Source organism: Oncorhynchus kisutch, linkage group LG18 (genome assembly GCF_002021735.2).
Source record: "Oncorhynchus kisutch isolate 150728-3 linkage group LG18, Okis_V2, whole genome shotgun sequence".
NCBI classification, from domain to species: Eukaryota; Metazoa; Chordata; class Actinopteri; order Salmoniformes; family Salmonidae; genus Oncorhynchus; species Oncorhynchus kisutch.
In genome coordinates, this window is record NC_034191.2 from 26,431,554 (window position 1) to 26,447,529 (window position 15,976).

General features: G+C 43.5%; 1 protein-coding gene across 3 annotated transcripts in view; it reads left to right on the forward strand.

Moving 5' to 3' along the window:
• The window catches only part of LOC109909154 (protein turtle homolog B), a 105,084-nt gene that overhangs the window by 38,521 nt on the left and 50,587 nt on the right, over positions 1–15,976 (forward strand). For all 3 annotated transcript variants that reach the window (XM_031796227.1, XM_031796228.1, XM_031796229.1), the window contains exon 2: positions 8,022–8,219. In XM_031796227.1, the coding sequence (XP_031652087.1) occupies positions 8,022–8,219 (198 nt within the window). The remainder of the gene's footprint in view (positions 1–8,021; positions 8,220–15,976) is intronic.

Below are 15,976 nucleotides of genomic sequence, written 5' to 3' on the forward strand. Positions count from 1 at the left end.
GTTTCAACAGGTTTTTCCATTGCGACGTCGCCGAAGGCCCATCTGCTAACCCCAGCCCGCTAGCTGTCTGAATCGGCGTGTCTCCAGCTCGCCTAGCATAGTTTCGACTACCGAACGGCTCCCTGACTCACCTACTGCTGCTCATTAGACCCTATGATCACTCGGCTACACATGCCTCTCCCTAATGTCAATATGCCTTGTCTATTGCTGTTTTGGTAATTTATTATTGTCTTATTTCACTGTAGAGCCCACCCCCCACACATGCGGTGACCTCACCTGGCTTAAATGGTGCCTCTAGAGACAAAAACCTCTCTCATCATCACTCAATGCATAGATTTATCTCCACTGTACTCACATCCTACCATTCCCTTGTCTGTACATTATGCCTTGAATCTATTCTTCCATGCCCAGAAATCTGCTCCTGTTCCCGAATGCACTAGACAACCAGTTCTTATAGCCTTTAGCCGTACCCTTATCCTACTCCTCCTCTGTTCCTCTGGTGATGTAGAGGTTAACCCAGGCCCTGCAGCCCCCAGCACCACTCCTATTCCCCAGGCTCTCTCATTTGTTGACTTCTGTAACCGTAAAAGTCTTGGTTTCATGCATGTTAACATCAGAAGCCTCCTCCCTAAGTTTGTTTTATTCACTGCTTTAGCACACTCCGCCAACCCTGATGTCCTATCCGTGTCTGAATCCTGGTTTAGGAAGGCCACCAAAAATTCTGAAATTTCCATCCCCAACTACAACATTTTCCGACAAGATAGAACTGCCAAAGGGGCGGAGTGGTAAACTGAATGTTAACATTCATGAAACCAAGACATTTACGGAGAGTAAAAGGAGCAGGTTTCTGTGCATGGAAGAATAGATTCAAGGCCTAATGTACAGACAAAGGTATGGTAGGATGTGAATACAGTTGAGGTAAACCTATGCATTGAGTAACGATGAGAGAGATATTGTCTCAAGAAACATAATTTAAACCAGGTGAGGTCACTGCATGTGTGGGAGGTGGAACTAAAGGGTTAACTAAGGCGTGTTGAGCAGGGCTAGAGGCTCTACAGTGAAATTAGGCAATAATTACTAACCAAAACCTCAATGGACAAGGCATATTGACATTAGGGAGAGGCATGCGTAGCCGAGTGATCATAGGGGTCCAGTGAGTGGTTCAGGCGGGCCGGAGACACGGCGATTCAGGCAGCTAGTGGGCCGGGGCTAGCAAGCTAGCAGAAGGGCCTTGGAGGGACGTCGCGACAGAAGAGTCAGTTGTAGCCCCCTCGTGCTGTAACGTCAGCAGACCAGTCGCCGTGAATCAGCAGGGCTCCGTGTGGTGAAAGGGTCCAAGCCAATTGGAAAAATAGGCACAGTGGCCAAAGAATTTGTCCGATGGGCCTCTTAAGCTAAGTCCAATTTGGACCCTCTTTTTCAAAAATTATCCGCCTTAATTGTTGCAACCCCTATTACTAGCCTGTTCAACCTCTCTTACGTATAGTCTGAGATCACCAAAGATTGGAAATCTGCCGTGGTCATCCCCCTCTTCAAACGGGGAGACACTCTAGACCCCAACTGTTATAGAGCTATATCCATCCTGCCCTGATTTTCTAAAATCTTTGAAAGCCAAGTTAACAAACAGATCACCGACCATTTCAAATCCCACCATACCTTCTCCACTATGTAATCTGGTTTCCGAGCTGGTCATGGGTGCACCTCAGCCACGCTCAAGGTCCTAAACAATATCATAACTGCCACCAATAAAAGATAGTACTGTGCAGCCGTCTTCATCGACCTGGCCAAGCCTTTCGACTCTGTCAATCACCGCATTCTTATAAGCAGACTCAATAGCCTTGGTTTCTCAAATGACTACCTCGCCTGGTTCACCAACTACTTCTCAGATAGAGTTCAGTGTGTCAAATCAGAGGGCTTGTTGTCCGGACCTCTGGCAGTCTCTATGGGAGTGCCACAGGGTTCAATTCTCGGGCCGACTCTTTACTCTGTATATATCAATGATGTCGCTCTCGCTGCTGGTGATTTTCTGATCCACCTCTAGGCAGACGACACCATTCTGTATACATGTGGCCCTTCTTTGGACACTGTGTTAACAAACCTCCAAACGAGCATCAATGCCATACAACACTCCTTCCATGGCCACCAACTACTTTTCAATGCTAGTAAAACTAAACGCATTCTCTTCAACCGATTGCTGCTCGCACCCGCCCGACCGACTAGCATCACTACTTTGGACGGTTCGGACTTAGAATATGTGGACAACTACAAATACCTAGGTGTTTGGTTAGACTGTAAACTCTCCGTCCAGACTCACATTAAGCATCTCCAATCCAAAACTAAATCTAGAATCCGCTTCCTATTTCGCAACAAAGCCTCCTTCACTCATGCTGCCAAACATACCCTCGTAAAACTGACTATCCTACCGATCCTTGACTTCGGCGATGTCATTTACAAAATAGCCTTCAACAGTCTACTGAGCAAACTGGATGTAGTCTTATCACAGTGCCATCCATTCTGTCACCAAAGCCCTATATACTACCCACCACTGTGACCTGTATGCTCTTGTTGACTGGCCCTCGCTACATATTCTGGGCAAACCCACTGGCTCCAGGTCATCTATAAGTGTTTGCTAGGTAAAGCCCGCTGAATATAAGTCTTTCCTAGGTAAAGCCCGCCTTATTTCAGCTCACTGATCACCATAGCAACACCCACCCGTAGCACACACTCCAGCAGATGTATTTCACTGGTCATCCCCAAAGCCATCACCTAGTTTGGCCGCCTTTCCTTCCAGTTCTCTGCTGCCAATGACTGGAACGAATTGCAAAAATCACTGAAGCTGGAGACTCATATCTCCCTCTCTAACTTTAAGCATCAGCTGTTAGAGCAGCTTACCGATCACTGTACCTGTACACAGCCCATCTGTAAATAGCCCACCCAACTACCGCATCCCCATATTGTTATTTATCTTGTTGCTCTTTTGCACCCCAGTATCTCTACTTGCACATCATCTTCTGCACATCTATCACTCCAGTGTTAATGCTAAATTGTAATTATTTCGCCCCTATGGTCTATATATTGACTTACCTCCCTACCCTTCTACATTTGCACACACTGTACATAGATTTTTCTATTGAGTTAAAGACTGTACATTTGTTTATGTGTAACTCTGTGTTGTTGTTTTTGTCGCACTGCTTTGCTTTATCTTGGCCAGGTCACAGTTGTAAATGAGGACTTGTTCTCAACTGGCCTACCTGGTTAAATAAAGGTGAAATAAAGGTGAAATAAAAAATAAAATAAAAAATAGGTTTAAGAAGGTTGTTATCTTAGTTACAGTACTAAACTAAAATAGGGCAGGCTATAATATATTGACTTGTCATCTTTCTGTTAGATGTATTGGTGCCTCAGTGATGACACCTGGTCTTTGAGAAAAGCTCAGCCTGTGAAGATATAGCGGAGGTTAGAACAGAGAGGGCCTGTAACATGATTTGCACAGCTGGCATTTATGTCTTGTTGAGAGCATAAATATGTTCCCTTGAAAAAGTTCCCATAAACACTGCCGGGTCACTATGTCTCCATTAAGGAAATGAAACCGGCGGTAGCAGTGACTGGGCATGTGCTGATCTTCCCCTTGTGATGATCTCATAAAGCGATTGGGGAGTTATTAGCCAGGCAGTATAATATCCTGGGTCTTTATGGTAATTCCTCTAGGATCCAAAAATAATGTTAGATAGAAACCGTGAACTCCTGAAACCTGAACTGTCTGCAGGGAAACAATGGGTTTCAGCACCGCTGTGCCCCAAGCCCAGAGTGTAGGCTTTATAATGTGACAGCATTTAGTTCTCAAGCAAAACAATGTGGATAATATTTTATATTCCTCAACTTGTGTGGATAGTACTTGGCCTGCTTGGTCCCTTGGGGATAGACTACGTGAATTTCATGTTTTCATGTGATCACATGTGAAGTTAATGTGATGAAATATGACAACATGTAAAGTAACTTGATAACATGAAACAACACGTGAAAATATGTGATCACATGTGAAGTGTTCAACAACCAAAAATTCTAGTGTGAAATGAAAGGGGTGTCTCATGTAGCTTAACCAGTGTTTATAAAGTAGCTAACATAATATATTGCTTTTCTCTTGCTCATGGGTTACAGTTGATGATTACCTTATAAACACTATAGACACCTCTTAATCTATTAGTGTGGAAGACACATGTTGAGTCAATAAAAATGTTAAATTGATAGAAGAGGGCACGATTTCAGGTAACTGAGCCTCTTGAAGTATCAAATTCTCTGATAAGTCTGATAAGTCAGAAAAATACTTTGTTGTCCATTACAACTGAATAGATTAGTTTCCTGAAAATAGATCCAGTCATTAGGCAGCTCCAACACACGGTAAAAGGGTGCTGTGTAAACTGAAAGGAGATGGGAGTAGTCTAAGATTGAAATATGGGGTGCGTAAAGTATACTGCACACCTAATATGTTATGAAGGTGTAATAAATAGGGGTGTTAAGGCCATCACCACTCAGTTCCCTCCACCATGTCTACCACCCTGCAGCCATCACCACTCAGTTCCCTCCACCATGTCTACCATCCTCCAGCCATCACCACTCAGTTCCCTCCACCATGTCTACCACCCTGCAGCCATCATCACTCAGTTCCCTCCACCATGTCTACCATCCTCCAGCCATCACCACTCAGTTCCCTCTACCATGTCTACCATCCTCCAGCCATCATCACTCAGTTCCCTCCACCATGTCTACCATCCTCCAGCCATCACCACTCAGTTCCCTCCACCATGTCTACCATCCTCCAGCCATCACCACTCAGTTCCCTCTACCATGTCTACCATCCTCCAGCCATCATCACTCAGTTCCCTCCACCATGTCTACCACCCTGAAGCCATCACCACTCAGTTCCCTCTACCATGTCTACCATCCTCCAGCCATCATCACTCAGTTCCCTCTACCATGTCTAACGCCCTCTAGACATCACCACTCAGTTCCCTCCACCATGTCTACCATCCTCCAGCCATCACCACTCAGTTCCCTCCACCATCCTCCAGCCATCACCACTCAGTCCCCTATACCATGTCTACCATTCTCCAGCCATCACCACTCAGTTCCCTCTACCATGTCTAATGCCCTCTAGACATCACCACTCAGTTCCCTCCACCATGTCTACCATCCTCCAGCCATCACCACTCAGTTCCCTCCACCATGTCTACCACCCTGCAGCCATCACCACTCAGTTCCCTCCACCATCCTCCAGCCATCACCACTCAGTTACCTATACCATGTCTACCATCCTCCAGCCATCACCACTCAGTCCCCTATACCATGTCTACCATCCTCCAGCCATCACCACTCCGTCCCCTCTACCATGTCTACCATCCTCCAGCCATCACCACTCAGTTCCCTCCACCATGTCTACCACCCTGCAGCCATCACCACTCAGTTCCTTCCACCATGTCTACCACCCTGCTGCCATCACCACTCAGTTCCTTCCACCATGTCTACCATCCTCCAGCCATCACCACTCAGTTCCCTCCACCATGTCTACCATCCTCCAGCCATCACCACTCAGTCCCCTATACCATGTCTACCATCCTCCAGCCATCACCACTCAGTTCCCTCTACCATGTCTACCATCCTCCAGCCATCACCACTCAGTTCCCTCTACCATGTCTACCATCCTCCAGCCATCACCACTCAGTTCCCTCTACCATGTCTACCATCCTCCAGCCATCACCACTCAGTTCCCTCTACCATGTCTACCATCCTCCAGCCATCACCACTCCGTCCCCTCCACCATGTCTACCACCCTGCAGCCATCACCACTCAGTTCCTTCCACCATGTCTACCATCCTCCAGCCATCACCACTCAGTTCCCTCCACCATGTCTACCATCCTCCAGCCATCACCACTCAGTTCCTTCCACCATGTCTACCATCCTCCAGCCATCACCACTCAGTTCCCTCCACCATGTCTACCACCCTGCAGCCATCACCACTCAGTTCCTTCCACCATGTCTACCACCCTGCAGCCATCACCACTCAGTTCCTTCCACCATGTCTACCATCCTCCAGCCATCATCACTCAATTCCCTCTACCATGTCTAACGCCCTCTAGACATCACCACTCAGTTCCCTCCACCATGTCTACCATCCTCCAGCCATCACCACTCAGTTCCCTCCACCATCCTCCAGCCATCACCACTCAGTTCCCTCCACCATGTCTACCATCCTCCAGCCATCACCACTCCGTCCCCTCTACCATGTCTAACGCCCCTAGACATCACCACCCAGTCCCCTCTCACTGAGTCCTCTCTGTCACTGACGCATCAGATGCTACTGATGTTCTCCTTCCATTTCCTGCATCTTATCAGTGTGTGTCCATTGCTGCTTTGCACAGTTAAAATATTCACTGAAAGTGCTTAATCTTTACTTTAATTAAGCATGATAAGTCTATGCATATTTAGCTTTAGATTGCAATTATAGGTGCTCTTTACTCGTTCCCTTCCCTGTAAATTGTCTCTTCGAGTCTAATTTATATGCTTCTTAGACTCAGTATATTTACAATGCTTGTGTAGGCTGTGTTGCTGGTTTGTTTAGCTACGACTTTAGGTCTTAGCTACAGGCTGAATTGTGGTCATGTGCAGGGTCCAGTGACTCGGCGTATTGCACATGTGTTCCAGTGGATCAGTCATTAACTCTAAACCATGTTTTTTATGCTGCCTTGCACCGCTTACCAGAGAGGCACAATGGCAGAGCAGATTCTAGGAGTAAGGCCCGTGACTGGCAGACCACAGCTCCACTTTAACAAAAAGTGTAATTTGATTAAATCTGCTCTGTTTCAGTCCAAAAGCTGTGCTGGCTAAATCAAATAAAGTGGATTAACTCTTCTACCGGATAGAGCAGATTAAAATTGTAAACACAATCACTGACTGATGCATAGGACCTTCAGGGGTGGAGCCTGTAATAGAGGTAAAGAGGCTTCATGACTGTTTAATTGGAAAGGAACAATGGCAACCGTTTCACTTCCTATTTTACACAACACTGACAATGGTTTACACACTCAACACAAGGCATGAGTTCCATTACAGAAACCTACCTAGAGAATCGTACTGCTACCTTTTCCCCATCCTGAGGCGGAGCCTTTCTTTACCACTACTGTACTTGGATGCTGTACTTCCTGAAAACATTAGTAGCCATAGTGCAAGTAATAGTCTTAATGAAAGCGCTAAGTTATTCAGCCTGTGTTTCTGGAGAGTGAATCGTCAGCATGTCTCTTGATCCCTGAAGCGATGTTCCCCCCCGGGGCGAGGGGATGTGGGGTGAGGGAGGGTGGAAGGGCGGCAATGCTCAGTCTAATGGAGGAGATCCAGAGATCCAGGCTGGCTCAATGAGAGCAGAGCGGGGGAGGCAGCTGGACAAAATCCATTCCCAGAGTGAGCATTCTGCTGAGGCAGGTAGGCCGACCTTTCAGCCGCCCGATAGGTCAACCCTCGGCAGTGTGCCTGGACATCCATGGCTAAACGCCAGCCCAGCCCTGGTACCGCTCATAGTAAAACCCATATGAGCAGCAGCCAGCTCTGATCAATAGAGCCGCCTGGGCTGGTAACTTATTTACAGTACTGTAGGCGACCTACGCCTCAGACAGAATTCTCTCTCACCAGGAGAGATGACGACAAGGGAACTGTACAGAGCCAGACTGTCCTGTACTAGATCCATATAAGTACCTACCAGGGTCTATAAGTGGGGCCAACACTGTAGGCAGGGGTGTTCAATCTTAGTTTTGACGAGCTACATGGCCTGTTTTTTCAATCACTGTAGCTGTAATGGAATTTGTGTTTTATAGGCATTGGGAAACTAAGCAGCAATATCTTCTCTGCTTGGTCAGCACAGCTGTAGTAGTCGAGAACAGTACAGCACATATACTGTACCATTAACCAACCTCCTTCTTTAAGGGACCCTCTGCTCTTTGGTTAAAATAACCTCTCCTGTTTTCCCCCCCAGTTGCCCACGGAGTGAGAGAGGAGCCCCAGTTTGTGACGGCGCGCGCTGGAGAGAGCGTGATCCTGGGATGTGACGTGTCCCCTCCCCTGGACGGCCAGCAGCCCCCCTACGTGGTGGAGTGGTTCAAGTTCGGAGTGCCAATCCCCTTCTTCATCAGCTTCCGCTTCCACCCTCCTCATGTCGACCCAGAGTACACCGGTAAGAGCCAAGCCGACCACTCTCCTCATGTCAACCCAGAGTACACCGGTAAGAGCCTTCCACCCTCCCATGTTGACCAAGAGTACACCGGTAAGAGCCAAGGATCTAGTGAGCATTTGCCATGTAGCCTGGTTCCAATGCTATGAAATTACAGAAAAGAACAGATCAGAGGCAGCACTAACGCGCTGACGCACATTGCAGCTCAGATTAAAGTGTATTGTGGGTACAGATGCCATGTTACAGTAGAGCTGTGATAGTGTGATAATGGTTGAGACTGTGCCATGGTTCATGAGAACCTCCCCTGGGTGTTTTATGGGACTATATCCTCTCTGTGTCTACATGGAGCTGAGTGTCTGGAGTGTCTGAAGATTACCATGGCCCACTAGGCCAGAGTGGCCTGCTGCCTAACACACGCATGCACAAACACACACAAACACACACACACACATGCACACTGTATAAGATCTGCCTGGCTGGCTATTCTCATGAATCCCCATTTCCCATTTCTCACCAAATAAATAATTCATCTGGGTGGAACAGAGATTAAATGTACTGTCATTGCCCGGTTAGACTGGCTAGTCCTGCAAGGCAGTCAATGTACTGCTATATTTCTGGGTGTTAATGTACTGTATTCTGCCTATATTTCTGTGTCTTAATATACTATATTAATCCTATATTTCTGAATCTAAATGTATTCATGCTGGAAATAAGAGTTTCAGATTGCCTTTTACAGTAGCAGAGCTCGTATGTGGGGGTAAGCTAGCTTCTCATGCCTCTCTGCCTCTATGTCTGTGAGCTTTAAATGGGCATACCTGAAGACTGAAGTGTATTTTGTAATTCCACTATGACCTTATCTTTTACAAGGGATTATATCTTAGATTATGTTAAATAATGGGGTTATGGTTCACATCATATGTGTTGTGTTTATGTTGAAGTGGATTGGGAGTGGCACACCTCTCTCTTGCAGGGAGGAAAATACAGACTTTTACTGTTCGACTGAATATTACCCTTCGGCAAGTGTCTTAATCAGTGCTAGACAGAAATGGAGTGCTCCTCCTCTAGTGTGTTAGCCAATTGCCCAAGGTGATATGCAAATCTAACATTTCAAATCAGCTATTTTTGCACCAACTAACGCAAAGAAACAATCAATAATGCAGACACTATGATATTTAGTTTGTGCATTTTTAGTTAAAGATTTTTGGGGACAGGCTGGTCTTACATCTCACCCAAACCCAATTCCCAAGCTCTCCTCCAATCAGAGCCAGGGAAAAGCCTGCAGAGGGATTATGGTCTTTAAAGAACTGAACGTTTAGCTGCATGGCTTTCTTTAGCTCTACTCTCCTCTCTCTACAGCTATTGCAGCAGTGCAATGGATCGAAGCCTATGTGTGATATTAATAAACCCAGGGGGCAATATTCACTGTAGGCAGCAGTAGTGTTAGATTACAGTGTGTGTGAATGTCCTGGAAGGGCTGGTCCTGATGTGTACATAGTATTGTTAATTCTGTTTACAGCACGCCTCTCACTCGGTGACAGATTGAACCTGAGGTCGATCCCTACCCTTCACGCCACCACCTACCCTACTCAGCACTTTATCACCCAGGCTAAAATAGACCTGACTTTTAAAGCCTCGCCTTTTTACTGCAAGACTGCAGTCTCCCTCTTTCCTCTACCCTCTTCCCTTTGCCTTATCGATTTCCTGCTCAACAAAAACCCACCGTTTTCTTCGTCAGTTATCACAGCCATCCCAGTAAAAGGCTATCTATCGCATCTATATGCAGAGCTACTGGAAGAGCAATCCAGCCTGCCCTCCACGCCAATATGTTTTCCTGACGTTCAAAATGAACGAACAAGCAACAGTACTTACAGTACATACCGTATATACATCTCAAAGTTTGGAAAAGGATCTTTGTCCCAGGGCACGGCTCTAACAGAGGAGAGAGTGTTTCAGTCAGTTCATCTGGCTCGACTGTCAGGGCTGTAGCAGAAGCCATGTGGATGCAGTGGGTTGGAAGCTGTGAGACAGATTTCAACATGCCTGGTTTACTCAACTTCTCTCATCCTCTGTGACATGACTTCCTACTTTTAGATTTCCTATTAATCTCCTGAGCCTTCAAAGAGAAGTCAGTCTTTTTCACTATTGACACTAAGTGCTTTCCTTTTCCAAGCCCTGTGCTTCATCAGGTAGCTGTGGGGAGCTTGGAACAGGGTTGCCAGGTCAAGCAAAAAATTCTAGCCCAATGACCACTCAAAAACCTACCCAAAAGGCCTGAAAACTAGCCATTTATTTTCACAGCAAGAGGAGTTGCCATATCTATACAATAAACCCTTTTTCCATAACGTTATCGAGACAATTAAGAACAAGTATCATAGTAACTTGAGACGACCATTACAAAATAATAATTATTGCAAGCTATGACATGACGTAATAAAGGAATTTGAATATGTGACAAGAGAAAATATCATTTGCTCTGATTAAACTCGCCAGATCATTTCCCATCAATGGATGTAGCTTTAACTCGCTTGACTGGTATGATTAAGCAATAAGGCTACAGTAGCCTAGACAAGATGTAGGCAAGATGTAAACTGAACGATTTAGCAGTTTGCTTAGTTCAAATTAACAGACTGATTTATTCAACATGAATAGTGAGGCGATTTCGCAATAGTAAATGCTTGTTTCCTCAATTTCCTGCTGGAATAGGCTACTGAGGATGGGGTCATAATTTCAATCACTGAATTAATTATGAATAATATGTATATGAACTGAATATGCTTGGTCAACCACAGCCAGTGTTTACCTACAGCCCAATCTGACTACTGTTAAAGTCAATCTAATGCGTTCATAATAACCCAAGGCTACAACAACAACAAACTGAAGTTATAGGCTTTTTATTACATTCGTTTGCCAGCTCCAGGTAGGTTACAAAAGCAGCATACATGTATTTGCAATAACTCCAGTGATATCGTCATTTCAATATATTTATTTGATCAAATGTTAGCCTACAATGGCATATACATGAAAGGCTACTTGATGGCCAACAGAGACAAATGTATAATTCTCCACATTTAGCCTAAAGTCAGTTTCATTGAGGACTTTTCCCCATAAAAAGAACCACGCGAGGGTTTCTTAACTTACATCTCAAATTTCCACTCGTGCAGACCCAAGAATTGAGCATGCTCAAAGCACTTCGCTTGATACCGTTTCCTTTAAGCAGTCAACATTAGAATGCAGTTTAAACCACCTCCAAGCAGATTTATGTAATGCGTTCTAGTAATGCGAAAGTCGTTCCCCAGTGCGTAATCTTTTATGGAAAAGGGTTTGGAAATAGCTGTTTCCATAATGACAATCTAAAAAGACTACCTACATGTCACGACGTGCGCGCATGCTGTTCGCTCTCCTCCCGCGCACGTCACGAGCATGACCGGAATGGTACACTAGCACAGGTTGCGGAGCGGTGAAACACCGCTTCCCATTCATTTCATTGGAGGGGAAGCGGAGAGTGCGGGGGACCTTTGGGCGGTGCGAAGGTGGCGTGGGAGGCAGTGGAAAAATATAAACTTTACCCAACATTGTGCAAATCACCAGCGCGACCGCTGGACGATGACCAATCATATCGAGTGGCTCCCATGACGAATTTGATGCTATGCGACCCAAGGCTGGAGACTTTCTTCAGCAAAGATGGCTGACAAAAATACTACGATGGAAGCAAATGTAAGTGGTCATATTGACAAAGTTCCAGTGAAACTTTCTGCTTTTCATCGGCAGGTTTTCTTGTCATGGTCCTTAATTTATAAACACAAATTTTCTCCACACAGATATTATATATGGAATAATCGGGATATATTGTATAAAAATACCTCTCTGTTTTTAGAATATTGGTTCCGAAATAATATCCTATTGGTGAGCCAACTGGTAAATGCAGAGGGTCTTTTACTCAGTTATAAAGAATTCTTATCACTTTACAAGGTCCCTGTAACACCTAAAGATTTTGCAATTGTTTTAGATGCCATTCCCTCAGGTGTTGCTATGTTATTCAGGAACATGTCAAGACCTGACCCTCAGAGGCTACGTTCTGTTGACTGTTGACTCATCAGTGGGAAAGATTTGTTTATCTTTTGGTCCATTCAACAACAGAGCGATACGATCCTTGTTTCAGCAGGATGTTGTATCTATACCTTATGTCATGCCTTATTGGAATGGATTTATTGATAATATCTGTTGGAAAAAAGTTTGGATGTTGCTACACATATACCTACTTGTTAACAAAATTAAGGACGTTTCCTTTAAAATTATTCATAAATATTATCCTGCCAACCACTATATGAAGAAGTTTAAGGAAAACATCAACTCAAATTGCTCATTTTGTAATGACCACCCAGAAACAGTTGTGCATCTTTTTTGGCATTGTATGCATGTAAGAAAACTGTGGCAAGACATCAGTAGGTTTATAATTGAACACATTTATGAAGATTTTACACTATTGTGGAGAGATGTACTGTTTGGATTCTTTACATACAATAGAAATAAGCGGAATCATTTTTATGTAATTAATTTCATTATTCTTTTGGCCAAATTTCATATACACAAATGTAAATTTACAAACAGAAAACCACATTTTCGTACCCTACAAAAATAAATTGAACTGTATTTCAAGACGGTTAAATGCTCTACTAACAAAAAAGCTGTTAGAATTGTAAGTATATGCATGTCCCTTAAGGTCCTTGTGTAATTGTAATATGATATTGTACCCCCTAGCTCAATTGTCTATTGTTTGTAATCTATGTATGCTTGTGTCCCCTCATGTGCTTTATGTATTGATTTGTTATTAATAAAAATAAAAATAAATAAAATGTAAGTGGTCATAAAGAATCATGAAAATAATGTACAGTTGACAGGAATATGTTAGTTAATGTAGAGGCAAACGAGTATGCATATTTTTTTTAAATCATAAAGTTAATTTACGAAAATCGCGATTTCGCAAGCTAGCTGACTAGCTAACATTAGCCAGCTAGCTGGCTAGCTTTATGGGTGTTGTGACATGAGTATGAAATTGTAATTCTGGTTGTTTGTTTTAGGGACTCCTGAAACAACCAGCAAACCAGGCTGTCGTCTTGTGGAAACAGTGGATGTAAAGAATCTAGCTAGCTAAAGCATTTACTGCAAATTGAGTGTACAATTGTGCAAGCTTGCCTTGCTGATATTTGCCATGCAATGCAGATGGATGAAATAACGTAGCTAGCTATGTTCTTGCTTATTGTTCAGTGGAGGATAACAATACCTGTATGCCTATGGATGTGTAGCTAACGTTAGCGTTCTAGCCGATCGGTGTATGGACCCAAACTTTTGGCATACATATTAGTTCAGAACCTAGCTATGAACCTTAGCTATCATAGCCAGTTGTATCAAATTCAAAACAGTCTGAATGACATTAATGAAGCCTATGGATTGAGTAGAATATAATATAACTTTGTTCCAAGGATGCAAGTCGTAGACAAGTTATTACCATGCATGAGATCCCCACATTGTAGCCTGTACATTTAATATATTCACTGATCATGTACTCTACCTTGGCAAATAAAGGTGCAGTTCAGGTATGAATGTCTTTGAGGTTATTTTTCAGTCATATCCAGTACCAGGAGTATCAAATTCCAGTCTTTGAATGATGCTGTGTCTGCATGTATGTATTACAAACAGGATTTAACTAGTTAAAGGCTGATTTGTAATTAATATACAGAAATAGAATTTTAAAAACCATACACTACAAATCCTATGCATCATGCAAATACTCTAAATCCGGTTAATCTCAATATCTAATGCCCTTCATCTGCATTGATCTGATAAACACAGGATATGTGTAGTATTTCATCAAATGAGACTTAATTTCAACCAGTAGAGAATGTGAAACGCTTTATTGAAAGAAGTTCATTATCCAAGTGTTATAAATACATGCATTGTAAATATTATACATACATGTTCAATCTGTACTTCAATGCACATCTGTTGTGCATTATATAAACAGGAAGAAAGAGGTGGCAAGAGGTAAGAACATAGGAGCAGGGAAGGCAGCATATGCTTAATGAATCAGTGCTACCCAAATATTCTCAGTTCATCACAATTACATAATAGTGTCTCTAGTCTAACCCAAAGGTTATCTTAAGAGTGGGTGAGGTGGCGATGATGGGACTGGGGGTTGGCATCCTCTCATCAAAACATATCTGCAGATGAGACAGATGGAGAGAAAGAGCATGTTTAAGCCTTGTTTTAATTTTTATTCTAACATTGTTAGTCATCATAATCATCAGGAGTTGACATGCAAAACTGACCTTGGATCATTAACTCTGACTACTGCATCTCTATCTGTATTTCAATGTAAAGCATCTCTTTAATAATACTTCCTGTTGACCTGACCAAGTGACCGCTCACCTCTGATCGTGCTGTGCCCTCTATGTAGCCAGTTCAGATGCCGGAGGGGTTCACCGACATAGCTGATATAACCTAGAGGATTTAGGGAGAAGAGGAGAGCAGGACGAAGTGAAGGAGAGATACTGTTATTGGGAAAATAAGGTATTTAAAGAGACAGTGTTCTAACAGGAACCTGTGTGTGTGGCCTCACCTGGTGTCTGCACCACACTAAGTGGCTGCATAGTACTTTATGCTGAAAATCATGAACGGGCACACCAGGACAAACAATATAGTCTAGTTTTAGAAATAATGAAGTGTTTTACTATTCTCCATGGTTGGCCCTCTTGCCTATTCCTTGAAGGTGGAAGGAGCTACAGATATATTTCTCCTCTGGCACACGGCGGCAAGCTGCAGATCCCCTCCCGGTTCTCGTGTCCATCCTCATGAAGTTATGCAGGACACAGGTAGCCTTCACACACCTGAACTCCTCCATGAGGCAGTCCCAGATGGCCCTGGTCACCCAACCTTGCAGTGCCCTATACGTTAACTGTAGGCAATCGTTTTGAAGGAATCTCCAGTTACAAGGTTTCTGTAGGAATGTGGAAGACAATGTCATTATTAGACTTTTACATCACCAGGTCATTGTGGATTACTGAAGTATAATATCCCTGATAACAAATCATGATAACATTGGATTGATAGATGCATATGCACTGCACACATATGTACGTGTGACAATAACAGGATCATATCAAGGATAGCATCACAAATGAATACATAAATACCACTTGAAGCTTGATGATGAGTTGATCATTTGACTCAGCTGTGCAGTGCTAAGGCAAAAACAAAAATGTGGGCATATTAGAATCAACTATTAAAGACTAACAGACCCCACGGGATTCTCCAATTACATTGAATGAACTACAGGACAAAATACAAACCCTCCAACCCAAAAAAGTCTGTGGTGATGCTATCCTAAATTAAGTGATCAAATATATAGACCACAAATTCCAATTGGCTATATTTAAACTTTTTAACATCCTCAGCTCTGGCATCTTTCCAAATATTTGGAACCAAGGATTGATCACCCCAATCCACAAAAGTGGAGACAAATTTGACCCCAATAACTACCGGGGGATATGCGTTAATAGCAACCTTGGGAAAATTCTCTGCATTATCATTAACAGCAGACGAAAACGATGTACTGAGCAAATGTCAAATTGGCTTTTTACCAAATTACCATATGACAGATCACGTATTCACCCTGCACACCCTAATTGACAAATAAGCCAAAACAAAGGCAAAGTCTTCTCATGCTATGTTGATTTAAAAAAATCTTTAGACTCAATTTGGCT